Source organism: Anopheles merus, chromosome 3R (genome assembly GCF_017562075.2).
Source record: "Anopheles merus strain MAF chromosome 3R, AmerM5.1, whole genome shotgun sequence".
NCBI classification, from domain to species: domain Eukaryota; kingdom Metazoa; phylum Arthropoda; class Insecta; order Diptera; family Culicidae; genus Anopheles; species Anopheles merus.
The window spans coordinates 4,798,307-4,825,451 of NC_054084.1; the positions used below are offsets into that span (position 1 = coordinate 4,798,307).

The following is a 27,145-nucleotide window of genomic DNA, read 5'->3' on the forward strand; positions in this document are numbered from 1 at the left end:
ATTATTGTAACTTATGAACAAGACTACTCTAAAGCGCCCCCAATGAAAAGTATGATTCAAATAAAGTAATATAAAGCAAATATTGGTGTTGTATTATTTATGATGTACTTATTATTACAGGTTCTGTCACTATTTTCGCTAATTTATAATGCATAACTGAAGCATCTGCTCACACTCGTTTTTCCCCGCATTGAAATAAATTTTCATCTCTTTTGTCCTTTTCAACGGGCAACAGTATTTGAAACGTTTCAGAAATTTCAATTTCCATCGATTTTCCAATTAGAATCTTTTAAGCGTCTATTAGCAGACCCCGTCAGACGTAAGACGTTTGCGCAAAATTCCGCTGCTTGGGAACGGGAATCGTAAACGTCAACGTAAAACACAAATATTTACGTTTTAAGCTGGCGAAGAAAATCTTCTCCTAATCTCCTCTGTACAGTATTTGTGAACAACTGTTGTGGTGGTGCAAAGAGGGCAAGAAAATGTTCCGCTCGGCAACAGCATCCTCCCTTGCGTCACGGTTTTTCATTTCCATCAATCATCCTCGAATAGCGCCCCTGACGATACCGCTCGCGTCGTTTACGAATCACGCCCCGATCCCGGCAAATGGAACAAATCATCATCTCCACCAGAACGGCAGCAACAAGGACGATTACAATCGGCGCAAGCAACGTACCGCCGGGTCACTGCACTTCATCGCTGCGAGTTCTTTCCTGTCCTGGTTTAGCAAAAAGTCCGACGATGAAAACACGCCCGAAAGTCAGCTGATTACCATTATCAAACGCTCCATCCTATCGATACAGAAGGAAGAGTATCAGAAGGCGGAACAGATGCTGCATCTCGCCCTCAAGATGGCGCAAGATCTCCAGAGCAAGGATGGCATCACGTACATCTACGACATCATGGCAAACCTTGCGATGGAAGTGGGGGATTTTGCCAAGGCCGAGAAACTGTTCGTCAACGTTATGCAGCGCCTGTTTTCCGACGGATTTTTGGAGGATCACATCAAAATGCTGCACATCAGCTCAAAGGTGGCGCATCTCGCGCAGCTGCAAGGACATTTGGATAAGGCCGCGCAAGGGTTCGAGTGGACGCTGGCCAAGCTGGAGGAGAAACTGAAACAGCTGGGCGATGACAACGGGAAGGAAATCCGGGAGCTGTGGGGAATCACGAAGAACTGGTACGCGCAGCTGCTGATGGAGAGTAAGCGCTTTGCGGAAGCGAAGCAAGCGTTCCTGCAGGCGTACGAAGCGTACACCGAAATACACGGCATGCTTACGGAGGAGGGACTGACGATACTAAACAATCTCAGTGTCGCATGCTCTAACGTAAGTTGCCTTTTAGCGGTGAGAATTCAATGTCCCAAAAAAATGTTAACCGACCTTTTTTCCTGAATCACAGCTTGAAGACTACGCATCTGCTGAACGGTTTCTCAAAGAGGCCATTGCACTCGCCGCCCAAATCCCGGATCTCTCCGAAGCGGGTGTGTACAAGGCAAACTTGGGGCTACTTTACCTGCAACAGGGACTGCTCCGGCAAGCGTCCGAGTTCTGCACCTTTGCCTGGCGCTATGGAAAGCAGCACAAGCACGAAGAGACTGTACAACAAGCAAGCTACTGTCTCGAGCAAATTAAAGCGATGGAAAAGTAAGACCTTTTAAAGGACACTTTGATGCACGATGTGGACACACTGACATCACAGCCTACTGTTGCTATAGAGGAATGGCAAATTATAGAGCACGTTTCTTACTTACTCTCCCCTGTTGATCAACTTTGTTACCTTAATTATTGTTCGAGGATTAAAATAAATTGTGTAAGACACGATTTCGATCGCCTGAGGGCGATATGAAGAAGAAGTTTAAACTGTTATGCTTATCGTTTATTGTAATTATTGCTATCTCTACCAAAAAACACACACACACGTTGGAAACACTGCACTGCTGAACCTGGTGCGCATTATCATGCCGCTTAAAGCAAATCTTCCATTTCGCGCATAAACTGTAAATACGCATCGTCCTTGGTTGGTTTCGATGGATCCGCCGCAACCGTACGCGGATCGTGCTGATCGTGTACCGGCCGGGCCGGTGGTTTCGCCTTCCGCACATCGTCCTTTTTCGCACGCAGCGCGCTCGGTACGAACCGGGTAACGTCTGCGCTGAGATTGCGGATCTGCGGTTTCGCCGAAATGGTGGCACTTTTGGGATCCTTCTGCTGGAGCAGCTGCTGCTGCTGCTGTTGCTGGGCCTGCTGGTGCAGCTGCATGTTGCGCTGCTGCTGGATGTGCTTGGGCGGAGGGCCGGCCGGTGGCCCCGGCGGCATGCGGATGCCCATGCGCGGTGGCATAACCGGGGGCGGTCCACCCGGGATACCGGGTCGGCCGGGCATACGCAAACCGGCGGGCATACCGGCCATACCGGGTGGCCGCAGTGGCGGTGGCCGTATCATGAGCGATTGCATCGAACCGGGCGGGCCCGGCATTGGGATGGAGGATGGCATTGGCATGAACTTTGGCATCGCTGCATCCGGCGCCGGGGCCGGGTTGGGTAGCGGCGGTGCCGATGGGGTCGGAATAGAGGAAAGCGAGGGTGTGTCGTGGGTCGACTGTTCCTTCTTTTTCTGTACGCTTTCCATCTCCTTCATAAAATCGTCAATGTTTTGCCCGGAAAGGGCAAGCATCTTCTGCTGTACGGTGTTCGGTTGCTTTACCGTCTTCTCACCATCCGATTCTTCCGTGTTGTCCTTCGAATCACCGTCGTCATAGAACTTGACGCTCTTTTGCGTTTCCGCGTGGAAGTTCTCCAGATCGAAGTCCAGCTCGGGCATGTCGAACAGATCGGGCGGTGGCCCCGGTGGGCAGCCCGGTATGTCGTCATCGTCATCGACCGGTTCCGTCGGTTCGATCGGATTTTCGACCGGTTTCTTCAGCAGTGGAGCCGGTGGCGGGATGCTACGCAGCGGCGGAACAATACTGGGCGGTGCCACGCTCGGTGGCATCGGTATGCGCGGGATGGACAGGGGTGTAGGTGTTTCCGTCGCCGACGGCAGTGGAATATCGTCCACCTGAACCTGCTCCGCGTGGCGCACGCTTTCGTAGTACTGGATGCGTTTGTTGCGCCGCTTTTCATAGTCCACCTCCTTGCGCTTCAAATCCGCCCACAGCTCCGGATCGTCCGCCTGGTACAGGCGCATCACACGGTCCAGCGTTTCCTTCAGCTTTTTGCGCTTCTCCTTCAGCACCTTCTCGTTCAGGGGCGACGGTTGATACACGTTAAACTCCATCTCGTCGATCTTTTCCATCTCCTCGATTAGCTGCGCCGGGTCCTTGCCTTTCAGCACGGCCGCCCGGACCATCTGGCGCTGCTTTTTGTTCTTCTTCAGCTCCTTCTTGCGCGCCTCCTTGCGGGCCTGATCCGTCGGGTTCATGTACTTACCACTCTTGGTGGTGTTGATCGAACGGCGACCCATTTTGCAAGTATGGTGAGGGCGTTTTTGACTAAGTATTAAGCTTATAAATTAATAAATGCACCCACTCTTTGCACCAAAATAACATCCAGCATCGTCCGTCGTTGCAAAACGTAAACAAATCTGCCGAATGACAGCAGCAGTCAGTTCGAGCCTCCCTAGTGAGCAAAACTGATCGAATTCCGGGAAAGTGAGAATGCCGCCCGACTCACTGTCTCTCACAATAGAACAACATTCTCACGTCTCACCGAATTATCTGACATCAAAGAGCGTTCGGTGCCGATGTTTGACTAGAGAAGAACACAAATCGTAAAGATTTTCTCCCAGAATTCGCATTCCCAGCATTCACCTTACTTTTATTTCCGCAGATGTCGGAACACATTTGCTGAATGATTATTTTTAACTAATTGATTTACTTCTAATACTAAGTGGTTTCATTCTTTGAGAAAAAAGCGTTTTATTTGGTACGTGACAAATATTGAAGCAAATTTTACTGTGAAAATTAGAGAACCGCTCATCTCCAATCCGCGTGAGACGAAAATCGCGTAACTCGGGGACAGACTGTACGTGAGAAAAGCTGTTCGACTCACTGTCATTTGAAATTTCCGTTGCAAACAAACAAACGCCACCTCCGCTGGTGTACTTCAAACAAGCATTTAAAAACCACTTATTTTATTTATTTTTGTTTCTTTATGTTTCACAAATGTACAACAATCTTTTGGCGATAACATCTAAAGCATTTGTAACGCGGCCAAAACGATCCAAAAACAAACCGACAAAAGCCTTGCTTCGTTCGTACAATTTACAATCTAAAAGACTGCTCTCTCTCTCTCTCTCTCTTAGTAAAAGTGTGCTTTAAATAAAGAGAATCTCATCTTTCTATCGTATGTTCAATTACCTTCAGACATGTCCCCTGGAATGGAAATTGAAACCGTCAGTACCGGGACAAAGGACACATGGTACAGTGAATCATGACAAAACGCCGTAACGGCATGCATTATGCCCTACGCTACTGGCACAGAGCACATTCTCAACTGCCGCGTCAGTGGGAGCAGTTGCATGCGGTACTTCAAATCAATGATAATGCTATCAACAATTGCGTGACTATTCGCACGAATAGGTGTGTACGATACGACACAATAAGGAAACACTTCCGACAGCGTTGCTTCACACTTCATGCGGGACTAAAGGGAACAGACACAAAAAAGAACATAACACTCTACTGGTAGATAAGAAACTCTAATGGACGAAGACGGACCAACGGTTCAATGCCTACGTACACACAATGAACTACAAACAGAATCGGGTGGATTGAACAAAACACGAGACACAACATGGACAATGAAAAAAAAAGTTCCTTTTACTGGGCTTCTGACAAAATTTATTCTTATCACTGTTCTCGCTCCCTTATAGTGCGTGATATAATAATTATTGCTCTCTTTTCCTTACACTTATTTTTTATCTATTTTCGTGTGTTGTGTAAACTTAACACGCAACCAAAGTACGAAGCAATTGTATGTTGTTTACCTAGCTAAGAGTTGTTGCGAAAACAATGTCGCTGCTCTGTCGGCGGCGCTTAAGTTGTAATGTTCGCAGTCACATTGGCCCTGACTTTCCCTCACACAATCGAGCAAAAGGAACAACGCAACACAACGTTAAGGTTTCAAATCTATAGACACGAGCACGAGCATGCAACACGTATTATACAAATATTTCCAACAGAACATCTAAGCTAACATTTAACAGCACTTGAGAACAAGCTTTTCTTTCCCCTGTTAACTAATTCTAAAATCGCTACAAATGCACAGGAAATCAAATACGTACGCAATACGAAGTTGCAGTAGAGACGACGAAGGTACAGACAGGAAGAAAAGACGGCAGCCAACGCTCCGCGCGCACCGCTCCATCACCCAGAGTTGACTCTATTCAAACTTTGCAATAATTACCATCATGCCCACGCCGGCCAGCAGGGCCGTAATTTCCTTCAGCGACTGCCACAGCTTGGTCGACTCTTCCAGCAGCTCCGGTATCACCGACACGGTCGCAATGTAGATGAAACCACCGGCCGTGAACGGCAGCACCCACGATTCGGCCGCATCGCTCCCACTGCCCAGCAGGGCAAGGACGGTACCGGCCAGCGCACCGACCGCCGTCGTCAGCTGCAACAGCATCGCCTTCTTCTTCGAGCAGCCCGACTTGATCAGGATCGCAAAGTCACCGATTTCGTGCGGCACCTCGTGCAGCAAGATGGTAATTGTCGTGATGAGACCGATACTATTTCCCGCCAGATAGGACGCACCGATCGCAAGCCCGTCGGTGAAGTTGTGCGTGAAATCGGCGGCCAGGTTAAGGTAGCCGGCGATCTGAATGTTCTCCTTCTTCGGCTCTTTACGGACAGCTTTGCCCTTTGCTTTTGCCTCCTCCTTTTTTGACTTGGTTGGTACTTCCGCTTCTTGCTTCTTATCGTTCTTATCCTTCTTGTCTTTCTTGTCCTTTTTGTCCTTCTTACCTTCCGTTGGGGACGGTGGTGGGGAGCTCTTGGCAGGCTTTGGCTGTACGGCCGGCTTTGCACCTCCGTGGCTGTGACCGTGACCATGCCCATGGCCCGTATCTCCCTTAATCAATCGGACAAACTTTTCCACCGCCAAAAACACGATGATGCCGGCCAAAACCCACAGCCCGACGCGCATATCGTGCCCGTGGCTTTCGTGACCGTCCGCCTCTCCATGACCATGCGAATGGTGACCGTGCGAGTGGTGACCGTGCGCATGATCGTCGCCGTGCGAATGGGGCTGGATGGCGTGCGGAATCAAGTGCAGGAAAGCATCTCCCAGCAGGCCGCCCGAAGCAAAGGCAAGCAGCGTTTTCAGCCGGGGCTGCATCTCTTCCGTATTATCCAGCGGGATGGCAAACAGAATGAAAAACGGTGCCGCACTAATCAACAAAGTTGAACCCAACGAATGCACCCAGATGTAGAACGTATCTAAAAGAGAAGCACACGTTAACAATCTATTAAAATCGGACCGTGGGAAACTAACATTAAATCCTTTCTTACCTCTCGGTGCTTTACTATCACTTGTTGACTTTTCGTGGTGATGATGATGATGATGTTGATGGTGACCGCCATGATGATGATGATGATCATGGCCCGCATCGCCACCATCATGATGATGGTGGTGATGGTGATGATGTGGAACTGCCGGGACCGGTTCCTCTTCGTACACCTCGTTAGCATGCTTCGAATACTTAAAACTGGGACTTTCGTGATGATGATGATGATGATGATCATGCTCATCGTGAAGATGATCGTGATCGTGAGCGTGCTGTCCGTGGGCACCGCAAAGGGTCGGGAAGGAGAGGAACAAAATCACAAGAAACAGTCCCAGCGCAATGAACGCCCGGTAGGACGTTGATTCTTCCTTCAGCGGGACCCTCGTCCCCCGGCTTTTCGTGTGGTTCATTTTGATTCTTTTTCTTTTCTTTTCCTTCCGCTTCTTGCTTCGTGGCGTACGTGTGCGGTTTGATCAAATCGGAGGGTGCCTCCGCCGATGGCAATATGCAGCGCTCCGCTATTCCGATGTGAGGACGAATTACTTTGCAAACACCTCTAGCGCACCAGCTGCATCATGCACAAGCGATACTGCCGCAGCTAACACACGCTATTTGTACTATTGGAGGCGTATGTTTGCACAAAGGATAAAGCCGTGTCGGTATTATATATTCTTCAAAAATGGATCCACGGCAGGTTTTAACGAAAGCGCGTTGGAAAAACATCTGGCTTAACGAAACAAACGTCACCGCTCATCTCGGCCACCCGCATGTCAAAAACCGGGTTTTGCGAGCTCGCCAATGCTCCAAATCGGTGCGAATTTCCCTCGCTGGCGATGCTTTTTGTAAGTCGTTGTGACGGTTTATGACATTTCGAGCGAGGGTTTTCGAGGGTTTAGGATGGCCGCCAAACAGCTCGCGCTGGTGTGCGATTGTGTTGGTGCAAGCATTTTTTAACAAACTTACCTGTCACCGGATGTTTTGCCTCATCACATCTCGCTCAGCTTCGGTCGTGCGAGCACTTTGTACGGCAATCCTATGCGTTTCACAGTAAGGAAACGCTCTAGCAGCAATCGAACACGACATCCAACATGAAAAATGAATGGGATTTGACATGTTCGATTTGATAACCAACAAATCTCAAATCCCATACATTTTTCATGTTCGATGTCGTGTTCGATTGCTGCTAGAGCGCCCGGTAAGCTAAAACCTTTCAGGTATTAATAAAATAACATGTGTACCCATTTTCTGTTGATTTTCATTCAAAATAATCAACCAAATTGAGCATTTCTATTTCGCATCAACCATCAAGCTGTTTTAACTTTCCACGCGTCGATGGGTGCGAAAGAGACGGTACGGCAAATCGAGCGAGAACATACACACTCCTTGGTGCGCGTCACCAAGTCACCAACACAACGAAAGGCATATGGACAAAGGTAGAAGAAGTGTTTGGAGTGAAGTAGGTGAAGGGGGCACAGAATCTCGAAATGAGCGAGATGCAGCTATTTTTGAACGTCAAAAACCCTCGCCTTGCTCAACGGGCGCGCTCATTTTCAAATCCCTCCACTTGACAGCAGCTGTTGGGCAACTGCCGCTGTACGGGATATTTTGTATTGTCGCGAATTACAAAGAAAATGTTTGATAAATAAACGGTTGTAGTTTTTTTTTGTGTGTGGTTCCGCTGCTTTTAAGCAACTGTGTACTTTTGTGCCGTCGTTTATCGTTGTAATCGCGTCTTGTCCGTCCAAAGAAGAAAAAAACGCCCGTTGCTTGCCGTTCCCCACAATGAATTCCCGTATTGCCACTCCCAAACATCGGTTTGGATCGGCAGCTGCTGCGTCTGCTGGAGCCAGCTCGTCTCCCACGAAAGCGTCCACGCCACGTTCGCTTTCGCGACCGGCCGGTTCGAAATTGGCCACCTGTTTGCTCACGAAGCGCACCCAATTGAACACCTCGAGCTCGGAATCGCTGCCGGCTTCACCGATCCGCACGCCCAAAAGTGGATCCGTTCGTCCACCCAGCATCGGAAACGGGCTGGAGGCGAAATCGAAATCATCCACATCGCTGAACCTGAACAGCTGCTACACACCATCGTCCCAGTACCGAGCGCCGCCAACTTCATCGAAAAGTGCTTCGAAAGATTTTGGAACACCGCGTAACGTGTTGAAGCGTGCCGTTGCTAGGGAAAATCTACTTAACGCCAGGACACCGGAATGTTTTTCACGCATCTCGCTGGACAGTCCCGTTGGGCAACCGGCGGGACGGCACCGCTCCAGCCAGAGCAAGCTGGACGAATCGCATCGCAGCACGAAGGAAAAGGACAAGGAGGGAGGAGCAGGAGGTGAAATAAGTAACCTTAAAGTGGCCGTGCGCATCCGCCCACTGTCGGCGAAGGAATGTATCGACTCGGTGGCCAATATCGTGCGGGTGCAGAATAACGAGTTGTACATCAATGGTGGAAGTACGGCGGATAATCTCGGCGGGGTAGAACACTTCTTCCTGTACGATCATGTGTTCTGGTCGTGCAATGCGGAAGATCCTGCGTACGTGAGTCAGTCGGGAGTTTACAGCAGCCTCGTCCATCCGTTGCTCGATAAAGCCTTCGAAGGGTACAACACGTGCCTGTTCGCGTACGGACAAACGGGATCCGGCAAGAGCTACAGTATGATGGGAATGGATCTGGACGAAAACTACGATGAAACACCGAACCCGGACGCCGGCATTATACCCCGCTTCTGTCACGAACTGTTTGCACGCATCAATGCACTGAAAGGCCAGGTGCATGCCGAGGTCGAAGTGAGCTATTTTGAAATTTACAACGAAAAAATACACGATCTGCTGTCCGTAACACCGTCGGATGGTGTGATCACCGTGTCCACTCCCGGCCAAGGAGCAAAGCGAGCCGCACTGAAGGTGCGCGAGCATCCCGTCTGGGGCCCGTACGTGGTCGATCTCAGCACGCACCCGGTCGATTCCCACACGGCGCTACGCAACTGGCTGGCCGTTGGCAACAGTCAGCGGGCGACGGCGGCCACCGGAATGAACGATAAAAGCTCTCGCTCGCACTCAATCTTCTCGGTTGTGTTGAATTTGGCGGAAATAGTGCACAGCAGCGATACGGACGATGGCGACCATGCCAGTAGCACCGCATCAGTAAAGCAGACAAAGCGAAGCAAAATAAGTCTCGTGGATTTGGCCGGCTCGGAGCGGGTCAGCCAAACCTGTGCCAGCGGTGCCCGGTTGAAGGAGGGCGTCAGCATCAACAAGAGTCTGCTGACGCTGGGCAAGGTGATTTCGGCACTGGCCGATACGAAGCGAAGTGCCAACACGTACATCCCGTACCGTGACTCCGTACTTACGTGGCTTCTCAGGGTGAGTACCAACGAGTTGCTCTTAAATAACGATAGCGTATTTACATTTTAGGAGCAAAAGTCTTTATTTACCGACCCCCCCCAAAGCATGCCGCCCACCAGAAGCGAGGGAAGATCGTTTAGTTTATTAGCAATCCACTTGGTGGCAGCGACATGCTGCGAAGAATCCTTCGGTGATGCTTACACTTGCACACGAGGGCACACTTCTTGCAGCACGGCTTCTGGATGGCCTTTTTGGTCACCGCTGGAACGTCCTCTGCAATAACGATATCGAGTTACGAACGAATTATCTTTGCTCTAAGATCACTCATCTTCCCACGTACCTTTTTCGGTGGAACGTTTCGGCTTTTCGCTTTGCATTTTGGTAAATATTTTCTTCCACTTCATTTTGCAGGGTTTTTTTTGTTTTGCTCTTTTTGTATATTTTTGTCACACGACCCTGTGACGGACAACCGCTTGGTGTGAAGCTCTATTGTAAAGTGAGCATAAGTTGGAGCGCAGTGTATACAAAAACGTTCGCTGCACTCGAGAAAGCAGCAAGGGAAATCTCATATCGTAGAAAATACGCAAAAGCTTCAACCGCAACGGAAGTGTCGGTTACATGAAAGTTGATAAAAAACGGGCAAAGGTTGGGTGGGTTAAGAACCTAGTAGTAGCTAAAGGAGATGCAAATCAGTCTATCATACATTCTTTGCATATACAAGACCATTTCTTAATCAGCGAGTTGGTTTAGGTTTTTATTTGAAGCTAACCGAAGTAAACTCCTATACCACCTTACCAACAGAAGATAAGCGTGTTTGTCGTACGCCGGGTTGTTTCTTTTCGTATTATTACACCTACCACGTCTGCTCTGTGTTAAGCAATATCCGTTAAGCTCGTAAATTCTGTGAAGCCTTTTAATCGATAACTTTACCCCTCTGCATGTGAAAAAGTATGACAAAACATAGACATACTTCGAATAACGCAGCTTAAGGCGAAATATAGATGTTTCAAATCAAAGGAAGGGCCGGTATAGAGTAACGCAGCTACGATAAAGTTAACCATAAAACCACGCCAGCTCCTCTTATCGGCTTTGGAAGGACGTATTGATAAAGAATGTTGCTGCGAACCAGTTTCGGTCGGAACGTAGACGTCGCTACTAAGGGGCTAACGCATACGTGACCCTCTAGACGGTAGATCGAACAGATTGCAGGTGTCTCGGTCGCTTGGGTGAGCAGTCTCGTATGTCTCTGGAGTAAAGGTCCACGATGGGGTACATGTGAAGTGCATTGTTATTGCGCCGATGGCCGTATCTTATCGCCATGAGACCAAGCAGCGTGGCAAGATTGTATCTACAGTACTTAAGGGTTCGGGTGGCAACTTGCGGTAAAAAAGGAAAGAAATGGACCAACAGGGCAGTATCTTGTTGATTGATTTGGAAACTTCAATTAGGGTAATTTGTGGTGTATTGTTTCGCTGTGCAAGAAAAGGGGTTTGGTCTGATTAGGGGTAGTGCAACAAAGCTGTAAAAAAACCTCCCTGATTTACTCCATACATTTTTCCCAGATAAGCAACAATAATGAATGTACTCGTATGTTCCAGTAATATTATAAAGGTTAATATTTATTTTTCGTTTTGAAAACAGTGACAAAAGCTCTGTGGATTAATATGGTATAATTATAACAACACTCGAAATATCATACTCTCCCACATATAGTAAAGCCTGCGGTTAAATACTAAAATCTGATTGTAAATTGATCCGACTGCTAACCTGTTTCCTGTTTCTACACAACTTTTCGCTAAATTCCTTGTTCACACAACATACATTTAGTACTGTTGTTACTGCTAAAAACACTTCCCAAATACGTACTGTGGCGCTACGTTGTTAACTCGTGCATATCACGTGTAGAAAAATATCGTTGCACACCACGTGCGTGCACCAAATGCACATTCCTTCCAAGTTCAACATGCTAAAATGCATATCGAATGAGTTCTTTTAGTATGTTGAGAAAAAAAGAGGAAATATCTCTGTCCGCTTTAAGTAACAGAGACAACATTTCCTGCAGATCCACACTTCCGCATTGAAGGCAAATGCAAATATTACATTCTGCGTGATCAAACTGTTCTTGTACTTCATTTGCTGGTGTGATAAAAGCCGCTTGATCGCTCTTTATCTCTTGTGACCTGTTCCTGGTTTAATGTTATTTTTTACTATTTTTTATTCTCTACTGCAATAAGACAGACAGTTTCCAGCCTTTTTCTTCTTCTACATGTTATCCTGCTTTTCAAGTTGACGCAGTTTTCATTGCACTTATCAGTGATGTTTACTCGTTTGTCTCTCTGTGTAATGTGTATATAGAGTTATTAATATAGATCAGTCTTTTCGCATCAACAATAACAGTGGTACGGTTTGTCTCTCTTACCGGGGGGAGTTTTCCTCGCCGTCTGGCTTATTGAAAAAAGTCAGATCATCAAACAAAAAAAATGAATTGATTTTACCCTACTGATTATCGTTTTGCGTAGTTTTGCGTAGTACGACTGAAACATGTGGGCTGATATGTTATCAGTACCGAATATATCGCTTACAGCTTACAGTAAGATATAACTCTAACCTTTCAACTAATACGCCTGGTATGTACGTACGAATAAAAGCAGTAAATAACTTAACCACCTAATGTAATATCTAATCATCATCCAACGTCTCAACCCGGCTAGCTTCTGAGCGGAGCGGTGATCTCCTCCTGGGCTCATTTGCCTTCGATCGATTCCTGCCGGTTGAATCCGGGAACACCGGTAATGCCCCGGTGCATATGCTGATGATGGTCCCCGGACGGGCTGGTGGACAGTGTCGTGCCGCGGTTCGATGCGCACACGTCCTCCTCTTCGTCCTCCTCCCGCAGCTCCTCGTTGCACTCCTCGGCGTCCTCGCTGATGCTTTCGGTCGTGATGCGTTGTCCGCGCTTACGCATGTACGCACCGAGCGGTCGCTTCTTTTGCTCCTTGCAGAAGGGGCACGAATCTTTCGACGATTTGCTGCCGCCAGTGGACGAGGACTTGCCAATGTAGCTCAGCAGCTTTGCTATAAGTAGGCAGAAAGAGAGAGAGAGTATGTTGCGATAAGTGAAATTGCATTCCAACAGATGATACGGCAACAGTAGTATAACAATGTGTATATAGATGTAATTGAATCTCTGCACAGATGGTAAATTCTTTCCGCTTTTGTCTCGCTATCATCACGTGGCTCATAAACGCTAACGGTTATTTACAAACAAAAGTATTCATTATACGGAGATACGGCCCAATGCAAATAATGCATCGAAGAACAACCCAGATGTACACACACGCATACACGTTATCTAATCAAGCTGTAGCTGCACCCAATGTGCGCCAGGCCAGTATGTCAGCTTCGTTCAGCTCCAGCCTAAATTAATGTTTTGGGTACATTGCACTTTGGGTGGTGCCTCTTGTGTGTGATCCTCTTGTTAACTTAAGCTTTATGACGGGGTCCAACCTGTAGGCGAACCTGTTCCGCTGCGTTGACAAATGTACTGCGCAAAATGATACCGTTACACCCATTTGATGATGATATCCTCTCCCGGGAAGTGTATGTGTGTGTACACAAGGCGTCGTGGCTCCCCCACGATATCATCTCGCGCCCCACAGTCACGAGACGCAAACACCCATCCACCCACCCCCAACTGTGTTTAGCAACAGCTTATTTATGGCCATTTTCTATGGCACTCTGTCCGTCCGTCCGTCTGTTGATGGAGGAGGAGATGAAGTGCTGCACGCTATTAAAACGATTGCAACTCTCCCCGGTAGGGTGTGTGTTTATAAATTGATAAAATGATTGTGATAAGGGTAGGCACAGCAGGACACGTGAGCCGAGGGAACGTTTGATCAATGTAGTAAAAAACGTCGAAAGAAGCAAAAAAAAAACCAGTACAGTTTGCTACAAGCGTCCGAGGTCGCTTATCAACTTTATTTTAGTTGTGTTTAATTTCTGAAGATTAAACGTTGAAGGCTATTCTTCTTCAACGGTTGTTTTTAACCTGTGTCTTCAGCCAGTTGTTTTGGCCAAACGTCCTCTCAGTGTCCTTAATAAAAAAAATCCTTTTTTTCGGTGACAACTTCTCCTTATCAAGCGCTCGTGCCAAACTGCCGCCAATGAAAGGACAACCTTAAAAGATTAGCACCAAATAACTGAAACCGGGGATGGTTTATTAGTCAGGGCCAATAGAAGTGGTGGCGTTCCTATGCTGCTAGCAAACAGTGTAATCAGCTACACAAGTGTGAATCAATCAAAACGACTTGTACCACAAGCGGCATTGGAGATTGCTTATCACAGCTTGTCTTTAATTTCCAATGTTCCAACACACAAAAAAGGGAAAACAAAAACACTCCCTTGATGAATCCGGATTCGAAGAAAACAAAGCACACACACACCCAGGACGCTAACAAAAAAGAAGACTCAAAAAGTAGGCAAAAATTGATGGGGGAACTTCAAGTGATAACAGGGACCCTGATGACGGATGCATCTACTTATAGTGCGGGAGCATCGGTACAACACCGGACAGGGGACGGGGGGACTCTGTGAAATGAACTTGGAGCGAACTTGCAAATCGGTTTGATGGTCGAGCTCCACTCCCCATGTGGTCGCCGGGAGTTGATAATAGTGCTGGCTTCTTATCGCCCTGCCGGAGTGGAACAATTGCAATCAGGCGCAGCTCCACCAGGCCAGACAGACCAAAGGTTATCACGTGCTGATAGGGAATTCGGCTAAACATTAGCACGGTGACGGTGTGTGTGTGCGGTTAGGGGAATAGAAGGGATAAGAAATGTATTCTTCTTGTGGGAAGACGATATCTTTCATAATAGCACCTCACACGACACGATACTTCACTGCGCGAGGCCTTGTCTTGAAGGAGGAGACGATGGCGTAGCATCAAGGTGTTATTTCTCCCAAAAAAAAACGTGTACGTGACCGCGTGCACGTGGTGCCTCGTGTCTTTTTAACCGATCCCCCCAATGTCCCTTTCATCGCTGATAGAAAGCGTGTTCGGGTGAACAGACATTGCGTGAAAGATATGTTAGAAGTCGCTGATGGAATAACCTCGTTCAAGGTCTTTCGCTGCCGTCTTCCAGCTGTCTGTGTGGCCAATGGCCTGGACGGTGTCGGTTGCATCGAAAGACAATTATAGTACCGTCTCTCAATCAAAAGGGTGGGTGTAGAGTAATTTAATACCTCTCATTGCGTGCACCTCCTCTCTCGGCTGTGCCTGAATGGCCACGCACGGTTCACGCGCATGCGCCCGCCAAACGATTCGGCTTTTGTTGCTCTCGCTCTTACCGCGCGTTTCGAAAGGGCGCGGTAAAATGTAGGTCAAACCATACTTGAGGTGTGTGTGCTGTTGGTTGTACTGTCCGTGCATCATCATCATTCATTGGGCGTCTTTTTTTGTTGTTTCGACGACACGACACCGCGCAAACCATGCGTGTGTCTGGAAGTTGCATCGCTTGACAATGCACTTGGGGCGGAATGAGCTTCACCGGGGACTGCATCCGCAACCCCGTTCGTTGTGAGTCAGTTGAATTTAACCCTACTAACCTTCACCATGGGAGACCGACTACCGTCCCATCCCAGCCTGGTGTGATCGTCTGGTGTTCTTGATCATTGGAGACGATCACCGCGCTCAACCTTAATTGTATTACCCTGGATAGTGAACCTGTGCGCCAGTGGGACGTGGATTGCTCCAGAATGAAAGCGCCTCAATTGGCCGTGATTCATTTCCGCGTGGAAGTGACGGCGTTGAGATGTACAATTGATTTATCCCACTTCTCATTCTTTTCACTAGTCGGTGTCTAGTCAAAGCGATTTTATCTGTTTGTGAAATTGACGTTACGTTTCCAGTCATCATACGTCTCGATCTAATCGGAAATGCAAACAGCTTTCAAAGCAGATCCGCTCTAACTGCTGCTGCTGCTGCTGGCGTTTTCTAGTAAAGTGTTAATTTTCTCAACCGGCCTCCATATCTAGCAAGCCCCAAGCGTAGTGATGGAGGGTACAATTAACGCCACGCAAAGGGGCTGCATATGATCTTCTCACGATGTTTTGTTGTTATGACGAGCGGGAAGGTGCGCGTGTGCTTGGTGAACTATCACGGCCCAGTTCCACGCTTCCGTACGCTTCTGACATAATCAACCCGCCGCGCAACCTTGACGTAAGACAAGGCTGGGGGACAGATAACTCGATGCCCCTTTTTCTGAAACCCTTTCTAAGCGCTGGAAGCAACAATTTCGACTAATCGAGGTACAGTTTCCCTATCGTTTGACAATCCATCATCATCTCCACTACTCTCGACCGGTTAGCACTTTCACGTGCCGCTTCGGGGGGAGTCTGACGCAGGTCAAAACGGTCGTACCGCCATTCACTCGGACTTCTCGACAACAAACCAAGCCCCTCGCGGTCGCGTGTGCGCTCGAAACCCCCCGGGTCTAGCCTGCATACGAACTTGTTGCATTTTGCATTTTCTCTTCTCGTTCCTCTGTTGTTTGTCTTTCTCTCCAAACCAAGGGCAAACATTGCCTCCGGGCTGGGCGCACATTCGCTTGATGGGGCTATGCGCTATTTTCATTCAGCTTGCTGAATGCCTCTCTCTCCCCCACGGGGTTTTGCGCGAACCATTTGCATAGAGAGTAAACTTCCGCGCCGAGAACTGTTGCGGCTGGACACACGTCGTGTGTGTGTGTGTGCCATTGAATGCGATTATTTACGATGCTGTAACTTGCAACCAACCGGGCAAATTCTTCCAGTCCAGTGACACAAAACCCACACACAGTGGAGGCACAATGCCAGAAAGATGCGATCACTAGTTGCGCAGCATTGAACAAAGAGAGTATCACATTTCTCTCAATCTCCTCTATGCCCGGAAGATGAGATTTAAGGCTAACGATGATGTCAACCTTCGCTGATTCGCGCTAAGCGTCAGACCTTCGCCTTCCTCCAACAAAGATCACCTCCAGTCCAGGTGGTGAACAACCGAGAAGAACCCGTGGCGGCAAATTCACGGATACTTGACGGAGATCTCTATTGCGGCACACAGTGCATCGTTATTGTCTACGCCTGCCATGGTTTCGTCTTGCGCCTTCCACCTATGTTGGAGCTGCCTAGAAGGTTCAAACAACCGCGTCAGTTCCGTTTTCCTTTCTCAAATGGCATCCCAAGCGAGGGGCACAACGCACTCGGAAGAGTGAACAAGTAATACGAGAGAAAACAAACTGCCTGTTCTGAGTTGTGAGGAGTTGTGTGCAATTTACTATTTTTATCAAACCGGTCTTTCGCAGGTTGGAATGTGTTGGAATTGGAAGGAGAGTTAGTTTTGGATCAATTGCCCGGACACACACACACACGTTGGTTGGTGATGGTTGTGAAGCTGTGGACCCTGTAAAGGGTCGGTGGATTTCGTTGCGCTTTGCTGAACGCTTCGTTCCACCCCACTCCAAGAGTTATTGGCCTAGCCAGAGCAGCATTAGATGTTACAACAACCACAACCACCACAAAGTTGCTCTAGCCCTTCTCCTATTCCCCTTTTTGTGTATACGCAAGCCTGGTACAACCAAACCAAGGCGCCACACCACCGCCGTTTCGGTATCATATTGCCTGGGTGCACTCACCGAGGAGCCACAACACTCAAATTGCATCACGTTTTGCGACACAGTTCGTGTGGAATGTGTCTACTTTTTGTGGTCACAGACGTGTACTACAATTGGCGCCGTCTCGATCGGCTAGAGTAATCCACCGGACCGATGTGTATATTTAGAAAATGTCCGTGTAATGCCAAAAGCACGAGACAAGAGGTATGAGTCTGTGAAATTCTACTGCACACACACAACGGCTGTCATAGTAGAAAAGCTGAGGTTTTACTATTGAGTGAGGAAGGAATTGGAGAGGGAAACACCTTCCGAATGAATTAAATTGACGCGCCCTGTGGCGATCCGTTTGTATTTATATCTCGGTCAGTTTAAATTTAGAGCTCTTGTTTTGTGATTGATATAGTATAGTACGTACGTCTCGCTTTAGTCATGCTCCTAACGCTGTTCGGCTACATTCCTTAACAGCCTTGTAAACGGCAGCGTAAACATAAATATGAGCCGCATGCAGCCGCAACTGCTTACGTGTGGTTTGACCCGTATTTTCGGTTCACTTCAAAATAGCGCCAACGATAATAATCTCCTTGGTAGAGCTGTAACATGGCCATGGCCACCGGTCTGCCTGTGTGTGTGTATTGTGTCTCGTTTTTCGGATCTCGTGCTGACCATCAAATTTCAACCACTTCCGTTCCTCCTGCTTGTTCCCTACCGGCTCTAGTGCGCGTGTGCGTTCGAACGAGTAAATACAATTTAACCTTTTGGAGCTGGATTTGGCAAAATTGCAAAAATACCTGGTAACATAAAAAAACACACAAACAACTTCAATCGCTGATCGTTGGCCTTCTTGCCTGCCATTCTCGGGTTTTAATGGATCGCGTTTTTTTTTTCTTCTGTTCTCCCTTCTTTCCTTACGATTTAATCGTGTTGTTAATATGCAAAAAAAGAGGATGGCAATCAGCTAAAGGAAGCAGGTCAACAGAACGGAAATGTAGAATTTGTATTGGCCATGCCGGTCGCTAAGTGCATCGAACGGCTGCCTGCTCCATTACCAATTAAAGTAGTTGTGGTGGTGTGTTACGGGGCAGAACACACTCATCAAACGGTGAATGAATTTGGTTTAACAAAAAAACCCCTATACTGCGCTTGCACGTTTACAATTTACGTACTAAAACCCCTGCTCCCCGAGCGCACATGCGGTGTGGTGCGCATAGCGAACAAATAATGCGCAAATGCGCTAGCGCGAACGCAAAACACTCCCTGTTTGTTTGCGCGATTTATTGCGTGTGGTGTTGTTGTGTACGGTTTGCGCACCGCGTAAACGCAACCACCGAGGAGCCGAGTGTTGCGCCGATAAACAGAAGGAAAACGGAGTCGGAACACGTATAGTTGGTTCCACACGGTGGGGGCACGAGCGCGCAGCCAACAATCATACCGTTTTGCCACGACGCACACACACACACCCTGACCATCTACTTGGATATCTCAAAGCTGCACTAAACGAGCGGTTCCGTGAAATACGATGCTGTAATTCTGCGTTCTTGTTTCAGCGATGCATTTGCGTTGCACTATTATTGAAGGGTTTTTTTCTCTAACGTATACAACCGGAAATTCCCTATTTCCCAAACATGGGGAAAACAACTTCCCTCAGATTTGTCACTATGCGTTTGCAATGGGCAATGCTGTCAGTGTATCGTCTACCGTCTCATCTGTTCCAAACGTACAGAGGTTGTGTGGAGATCGGCATAATGCGGGGTATGTAGAGTGTGCCTAGTTTACCTTGAGCGCTTGTGCTGCCGCTTGAACTCGAGTGGTGTCGCCGCTGCTGCTGCTGCTGTTTGGTCTTGGAGACGGGATTGTTGAGCGGATTCTCCAGCGTACCGTACGGGAACTTCTCGTAGTCCCGGTAGACTGGACCGCGGAACGACGAGTACTGGATGCTGTCGCTCATATAGTAAATATCCATGGTGATGGGATGGAGAGGTGTCTGCTGCTCCCAAGGATACTAAGATGCCGTCGTGTTTTGTTGTTAACAAAAAAGAGAGAGAGCGCGCGTTTGGTCCTTCGAAGCGGCTGCTGCTAGCCTTTCAAATGGGTTTGTGTTTTTGTACGGTTTCTCCTAACAACCAAGCAGGCCTTGTGCGATTAACCTCCACGGTAATGTCTTTGGATATTCTTGTAGAGCTTCAAGTTCCTGTACCGGGGGGATGGAGCTTAATGATTGTTCACTCGTTCCGGCATTAAATGGCTTCTGCCATCTACACTTTGCTAGCACACTTTCACTAACACCAAGATGGACACACAAACTCTACGACCACCGTTCGGTCGCGTATTTTGTTGGTAAACAAAATTGATGTTCAATCTATCTAAACTTTCACCACCACGACACAGTACACTTCGCTGCTGTCATTGGATGAAACTTTTCCCAAAACATGTGCACTATGCCACCGCACGCATAATTATGTTTTTTTTGTTTGTTTGTGGGTCGTAGATGGGAAAGCTTTAAAAACGACGCAATATTGCTTTTTTACACACGCGTTAACACACAGGTTAATGTGGTGGGGAGTGTTTGCTTGCCGCTACCATTAGGACGACTGACTGGTCGGAGCTGAACTGCAGCGTGCGTTGAGCGTGGCCACGGATATATAAAAACACACTCTACCCACCCCGCCGCCTCTCTCTCTCTCTCTCTCGGTGGCACACCCCCGGCACCGTGAACAGCCCGTTACTGCGCGCGTTCGTTGCTCCAACGCGCTCCGTTTGAGAGACACGACGACGAATTGCCGCGCGGCTCGGTACACAGACACAAGAGCGGACTGTTCTCTCCGTGTGTGTGCGTGTGTGTGTTCGTGGTTCGTGCTCTGAGGAGGGAGAGTTATCTCGGGGCGGCGAGAAGGGTGCGGGCAGTGAGTGGCCACCGACTGGAACGTGGTAGCACACACGTAGACACGCGCGCGCGTTGCGCACGCGTCCCTTTCGTTGTGTGCGTGTGCGGCCGGTTCTCGCTCGTATGCTGTGGCCGCTTACCGCGTCCGTCTCGTGTGTCGCATCCCGGGGAAGAAAATGACGGTTACGCACAAATTCTTCCACTTCTCTCTTCAATTCAGATTCACACCATTCAGTAAAAATACCGTCACACACATCGAGGACGGCAGACCTTCGCGTTCCCTTTTTCGCGCGACCGTTGCCGCGAAGTTTCGGCTAGGCGAGAGAGAGAGAGAGAGATAGTAAGAGTTGGAAGTGGCTGGAACTTCGACTACGCGTACGCGTCCGCGGATCGAAATGAAACGAAAAGGTAAACATCTTGATCAGTGTGTGGTGGCCAACCTGTTCCAACCTAGCAGCACCCCAACCGCGGTCTTTGGATCGAGAGCGAGAGCGCGAAAGGGATGATCATTTCCACTCTCAAACTGCCATGGCAACGATAGATGAGGTTCGCATTAGAGAAATGAGATGGAGAGCGACCGAGAGCGAGTGGGAAGCGAACGTAGCGAATCGAATCGACTCCTATGTTGTGTGCGGTGCGCGGGTTGCAGAAAAGGAAAGCATAAACATGTTAAAAATAGCATCATCGTGTACCCCCGGGCCGGTCGCAATATGTTGTTGATGCTGATAACTACTGTTGGCTAGCTAGAAGGAGGGATGCTTTTGAGCCTATTTCCTATGTCGGCGTTTCTTACATCAAAATGACGCGAATGCTGCAGGTGGTGGTACTATGAATCATTAAAGCTGTAAGAATTCATCCCATAAAGGAGATCATAAATCTGGAAACGAATTTTCAAAACGTTAATTTGATAAGAAGTTTGACTCATAAAAGTGACATCAAAGCACAGGCTAACGGCATCTTCCTTGAGGAGGATCTCTTGATCTCGCGATTCTGTTACGGCGTGGTGTGTCAGCTCAACTCTTTATGATATTGTTTCTTCATTGCTGTTCCCGTCAGAATAACAAAAAAATGGGTTGTCCATTTCTTATCTTAGTGCTGATAGTGTTGCGAACAGCGCAAATGGCTGGGCGCTCTTGGTGTGTGGGGTTGGTACATTTGATTTATTTCTAATCTCGTCGTACGCCCGCAGTATTGCGATTACATTTATCTGCAATTGTTTACGGTTGTTCCCTGTTGCTAATATGCGCCGTTTTGCGCCTGCTTTAATATACAGGATGTGTTGCCATACTTTGTCCATCGGTGCGATTATACTATGTGCGATGTTTGACGTCGTCTTCGTCTCGATCACAGGCGCAGACACCTTTGATTGTAATGCGCAAACGGCGGATTGTTTGTTGTTTGGATTGTAGATGCCGACCTTCAGTGAAGTGCATCGAAAGACAACCCGTTCGGTCCGCGGCGAAAGGAGACGGCTTCGGTAATCTGATGGGATTTTCATGTTATTTAATCGATTAACTTGATCCGAACGGAGGGGATGAACGAGAGATAGAGACCTTCTATTACGTTATTTGTATTGACGAGGAGAAACAAAGCCTGGACAAAGAAACGCTCTGATTATCCAAATTGATTGGAGTTCATTGGACATTGGAGTTGCGGAGTTGCGCCAAACCAAATGTTGTCTCTTGTTGTCATACAACATATTATCAAACGAAATGGGAGTTGGAACGATGAGGAAAGCCACACCTCCGGTTGATCTCTCTGTAAACAGTCTGATAGGAGGTAGATTAAACTTCCTTCCCTTCGCTGTTGTTCCAGAACAGCCCCGTCAAGTGAGGATGCCTAGCCACTCAACTGTAGTACAAACAGTATTAAGCGTACTTAACACCGATTTTGTGCTACATAACAAAACCATCATCATCCCACCGTACAAAAGTGATGTCCTCAGCGATAGTCCCCTCAAAGGGGTCATCCGGTCGCCATTATTGTACCGCGTGCAGTAGCGGTCGTCACGGATCGGATCCATCAATTATTGATTAGGAAAATTGATCAGTCTTTCGCGTTCCACCATCGTCGGTTGTATCATCGACATTTGAGGGCGAGGAAGGTGCCATGCCACACTCGATTACCCATTATCACATAGGAGGACCTCCTCCCCCCTAGTTAGTCGGTTGTTTTGAGTGCATTCATTCGGATACACAGAAGTTAAGCAGGTTAGGTCATCAAACGGTTTGTTTGTGCCATTGGACGACCAACTTGCACCGGAACGAGGGATGCTATAATCGTTTTTAATTACCCTAATAAAACCGCGGGTGCATAAGAAATGGGTAGAACCATGCGATAACGCAGCAGGTGTCCCAACCGATTAAAGTAGCTAGAAATTTAAGAAACAACATAGTTGTCCCTGAACGAAGCTCTGATAAAGTAGCCAGTTTATTCCTGTTCCTGTGTGTGTTTTTTCTTCGTGCCGAGCTAATCGCACGCATGGTTGGGTTTAATTTCGGGGACATGTAAACAGCCCAAAATAGTTGACGACTTCCTGGTGGGATATCGACAAGCGTAAACAAAGAAAAGGCGCAAAAAAGCCAGGTACGTTACTAATAATACCCCGAAGAGGTGAGTGCATGCGTCCAAGGATTCCTAGTTCCCTTGCTGGGGATGTTAACTCGCTTATCTCTTGGTTGGCTGGTGACTCAAGTCCACACGGGACTGATGTCTACCTTTGCGCAGCTCGGCGCGGAACGGCGCAGTTCCTGTACGGGAGGGGGTTTTATCTACAAGAAAAAGAAAGAAGCGCAAAATTAACTTTGTCAAAACATGTATTTCTTCGTTGGAGAAATGATCGATCGATCGTTTGCTGAAGGCAAAAGTTCAACTTACCAACGGTAAAACGTGTCAATGTTTGTTTACTATACGCAGGAACTATTTTAAGCCCCTTACCATTCCATTCAACGTTACAAGTATTACCGCTTCGAGTGATTGGGAAGTACTTTACGTTTGTTTGATCATTCCACCCCGTCCACCATTGGTCCAGATTGCTAACCTACTTAAAGGATCCCCATACTTGTTGGCCGTGGCGACTTCAGCCCAACAACTATTGCAAAATTCAAACGTATCTTATTTACCTTAAGAACACTCGCCACATCAGGTTTCTCGTTGCTATCTCGTGCCTATTCGTAAAGAAATGTAATAGTTTCTTCTAGCTACACTTATTCGTCTGCTTCTTATCATGATTAAACAACACTTGCCGGTAGAGATGCAGCTTTAAACGATTGCTAGGTAACTCGTCGTTCGTTCGAAATACTTAGAACCCCCCTCGCAAGTGTGATGTAAGATACAGGGGTGATAAAATGTGTCCCATACCAATGGTTTTTGCATTGTTTTGCAATGCCTCCACGGTGTGTTATTTACATGCTAAAACTGAACGGAGCACGTGAGATGCACGAAACGTTGCATATAGCTGAGAACTGCATAGTGCATTGCAGTGTTTCAGGGGGAAGTCCCGAGACGCTTTCTTGGAAAGGCATTAAAATCTGAATAAATAAACCAATCACGGGAGGGATGCATCTTCCGGTCGTTATTCTAAACCGTCGCAGAAAGCTCAAGTCTCCGGTATTGGATGTTGACGCTATTTGCGGTTACTGATCAGATAATACACTCACACACACACAGTGTCGCCTCGACCATGACCCTGGTGGCTATCGTGTTACTGACAACTTCTTCTAGGTGCTTCCTTATCTACACTGGAAAATTTCTCTGTCTTGCTTTGCTTTGGATGATTGTTGCTAGAGGTTGGATTGGATTGTTTAGAGCCGGAAAGATTCCCCTTTTCACTTGTTTTGTTTGGGAGAGGGGTGTTTTGAGTGTAGAATTTGGAATAGCATTCTTGTAGTGGCACGCGCCAAAAGCGAAAGGCCACACCACCGTTATGGTTGGTTTCGTTCACTTTATTCCTCCACGAAGCAGCTGTAATGCATAGTAGCAATTCGACACGATTGAATGGTTTGGTCGTTTCCTTTTTAAAGACAATGAAACAAATGCACTTTAGTTATTCATACATAAACACTCCTGTGCCTTAAGTAATGCGCAATACAAATGCGATTATTTCAATTAAATTTTTAACAAACACTGATTTGTGTTGTCCACCGCTCCTTTTTGCAGGAAAACCTTGGCGGTAACTCGCGCACGGTCATGTTGGCCACCATCTCGCCCGCCAGCATTCACCTGGACGAAACGCTTGCCACGCTTCGGTACGCCTGCCAGGCACGCAGCATCGTCAATCGCGTGAAGGTGAACGAAGACCCGCACGATCGCATCATCCGCGAGCTGCGGGCCGAGGTCGAACGTTTGCAGGTCCTGCGGCAAGACTACGAGCGCCAGAAGCGTCTGTCCGAAGCGAACCAGCACCACCATCCGCCGCGCAAAATCATCATCGAAACGTCGGTGGACGATAGTGAGGTGGAAGCATTGCGCCAGCAGCTGGCCGAAACCGAGCAGGAGCTAGCGAAAGCGCAGCGTTCCTGGCGCGAACGGTTGCAGGAGGCGGAAGATGTCCGTCGCACGGAAATGAAGCTGCTCAAGCGCAAGGGACTGGCGTTGGAGCTGTCCGCCGAACAGAAGGAACCGTGTCTGGTGAATTTGGCCACCGATCCCATGCTTTCCGGCACGCTGCTGTACATCATTCCACCCGGGACGGTGAAAATTGGACGTCCGTCGTCGCTTTCCACACCGGACATTGTACTGGAAGGGCCGCTGGTGTCACCCAATCATTGGTGAGTGAATTGGAGAAGGCTGGAAAGGTGGAACGGAACATTAATATTTATTTTATGCCATTTGCAGCTCGATAGAAAACAAAAATGGAAAGTTGTTCCTGCTGCCGGAAACCAGCACCGAGTACGAGACGTTCGTTAACGGTGAACTTGTACAGGAGCGCCGTCAACTGTTTCACGGCGATCGATTGGTGATCGGTGGATCGCACTATTTCCGCATCTCGAACCCGCTCTGTCCCAACAAATCAAACACACAGATTGTAAGGACTATATTACTGTAAAACATCGATCGCACGCTCAGGCTTATTTTATATCCCTTCTTTTTTCCAGATGGTTGACTTCCAGCTGGCTCATCAGGAGATTCTGCAAGAGCAGGAAAATCGTTTGCGGCGTGAGCTGGATGTCGAAAAAAAGGCAGCCATTGCCCGCATCGAAGCCGAACGGATGGCACACGAGCAGGAGTACGAGGAGCGTCTGGCATCGCTTGAGCTGGAAAAGTTCAAGTACAAGTGCCACAAGGAACTGCTCGAAACGGAAAAGGAAGCACTGCTACAATCAGCAAGCAAGCAGAACAACAAGTGTGACGGTAGAAAGCCACGCCCTTCCGATGTGCGGGACTCGTTGGATCTGACCCCGTCGGCAGCGGAATCCAATTTGGCGGAAGAGATCCGCCGGATAATGGAGCACACGAGCGAAGAAAGCCTTGCCCACATACAGATGATGGTGAAGGAAGCGAGCCAGCGTTGCCGAACGGTGGGATTGGACTACGAGTTTAAGCAGACGCAGGTGTGGCAAGATGAGGGCATCTTCCGGGCGATGATCAACATTGCCGATCGTCCAAACGGTCGAATAGCCGAGTGGGTCCCCGCACGGTTGGAATACTGGCTGGGAATAGTGCGCGAGCGAGACGATCTCACGGCCGACAACATGTTCGAACACTTTGATCTGGTGTGGAACGAGCCGGGCGATCAATCGGCGAATGAATCGCTCCTGCAGGACTCACACAATTCTAGCCGCATCTCGCTAAACCTTAGCTCGGTGATCCGTGGTCGGAATAGTATCGTTTCCAATCCCGGCAGCCCGTGCACTGCCACCAGTGGAAGCACACGCAAATCGCAAGGACTGTTTAAATCCATCTTCTCCAAACCAACAACCGCTCTAATGCCGGCTGATGAGGATAGTGAGCGAGGATTCGGTCGGCCAGCGTCGGCGCGCAAGGCCCTATTTACCGATGCGGATTCGAACGATGAAAATGTGCCCAGCAACAACCAACAGCTGCCGTCAACTACTGCGAGTCAATCAAAAGCCACCGTACTGCATCGGTTCGACCAGAAGGCGGCCAACTATCTGAAAGATCTTTACGGCGCTACGCTGAAGCTGCGCAAGCTGTGCGAGAAGTATCAGGATTCGGATGCACCACCTACCACCGATGGTGAGGAATCGCTGCTACCAGGTAAGGAAGGCAGGGGTAGCAATGCAGAGGAAAGGTTGGCCTCAAAGTGTCTGGAATCGGTGGCCGATATTGAACGATCGCTGCAAACCATACGATCGGTACTGGCGGATCATACCATCAAGGAAGCTACAATTAGTGCGATGGAGGGCGAATTTGGACGAACACCCAAATCGGTACGCTTTCTGCTGGATTAGGGATTCAGTGTCGGTACAGAGATGAGTAGGAGGAACTAGGTGGACGATTTTTTATTCTTGCCTTACCCGTTTTTCCAACTGGAACCGAGGAGCTGCTCGCCGAAGCGATAAATTTAGGAGTGTTCTTCTACCTGTACATCGTTTTGTTTTTGTACCCAACTTCCAAAGTTCGTTAAATTGTTAGTGACTATAGCGACAATATCAATGCAATTTTTGATATTTTTTTACGTTTACCTTTTGACGTATTTTGCAATAAACAGCACTGCATATAGGAAGATAAGTTTTGTTTCCCCAGTTCAGGTATTCGTGTACAGCATCCGAAACATTCACTGCAAAATT

General features: G+C 48.1%; 5 protein-coding genes across 5 annotated transcripts; 2 read left to right on the forward strand and 3 right to left on the reverse strand.

Annotated features, from left to right (window-relative positions):
• The first annotated feature begins 356 nt into the window (after window positions 1-356).
• On the forward strand, window positions 357-1,855 carry LOC121597323 (tetratricopeptide repeat protein 19 homolog, mitochondrial). The gene is made up of 2 exons (XM_041922996.1): window positions 357-1,328; window positions 1,402-1,855. The coding sequence occupies exons 1-2, from the start codon at window positions 483-485 to the stop codon at window positions 1,648-1,650; spliced, it is 1,095 nt and encodes a 364-aa protein (XP_041778930.1). The 5' UTR covers window positions 357-482; the 3' UTR covers window positions 1,651-1,855.
• A 10-nt stretch (window positions 1,856-1,865) lies between these two features.
• On the reverse strand, window positions 1,866-3,616 carry LOC121597322 (WW domain-binding protein 11). The gene has a single exon (XM_041922995.1). The coding sequence runs from the start codon at window positions 3,462-3,464 to the stop codon at window positions 1,968-1,970; it is 1,497 nt and encodes a 498-aa protein (XP_041778929.1). The 5' UTR covers window positions 3,465-3,616; the 3' UTR covers window positions 1,866-1,967.
• Window positions 3,617-4,798: 1,182 nt separating this feature from the next.
• On the reverse strand, window positions 4,799-7,236 carry LOC121596999 (protein catecholamines up). The gene is made up of 2 exons (XM_041922440.1): window positions 6,517-7,236; window positions 4,799-6,444 (listed from the first exon to the last, which is right to left on the reverse strand). Exons 1-2 carry the CDS (start codon window positions 6,920-6,922, stop codon window positions 5,384-5,386), a joined length of 1,467 nt encoding a protein of 488 aa, XP_041778374.1. The 5' UTR covers window positions 6,923-7,236; the 3' UTR covers window positions 4,799-5,383.
• An 809-nt stretch (window positions 7,237-8,045) lies between these two features.
• LOC121596815 (kinesin-like protein KIF14) lies at window positions 8,046-27,086 on the forward strand. Its single transcript, XM_041922088.1, has 4 exons — window positions 8,046-9,881; window positions 24,552-25,162; window positions 25,230-25,419; window positions 25,490-27,086. The coding sequence occupies exons 1-4, from the start codon at window positions 8,295-8,297 to the stop codon at window positions 26,804-26,806; spliced, it is 3,705 nt and encodes a 1,234-aa protein (XP_041778022.1). The 5' UTR covers window positions 8,046-8,294; the 3' UTR covers window positions 26,807-27,086.
• On the reverse strand, window positions 11,456-20,291 carry LOC121596824. Its single transcript, XM_041922099.1, has 2 exons — window positions 19,286-20,291; window positions 11,456-12,938 (listed from the first exon to the last, which is right to left on the reverse strand). Exons 1-2 carry the CDS (start codon window positions 19,470-19,472, stop codon window positions 12,607-12,609), a joined length of 519 nt encoding a protein of 172 aa, XP_041778033.1. The 5' UTR covers window positions 19,473-20,291; the 3' UTR covers window positions 11,456-12,606.
• Window positions 27,087-27,145: the final 59 nt, after the last annotated feature.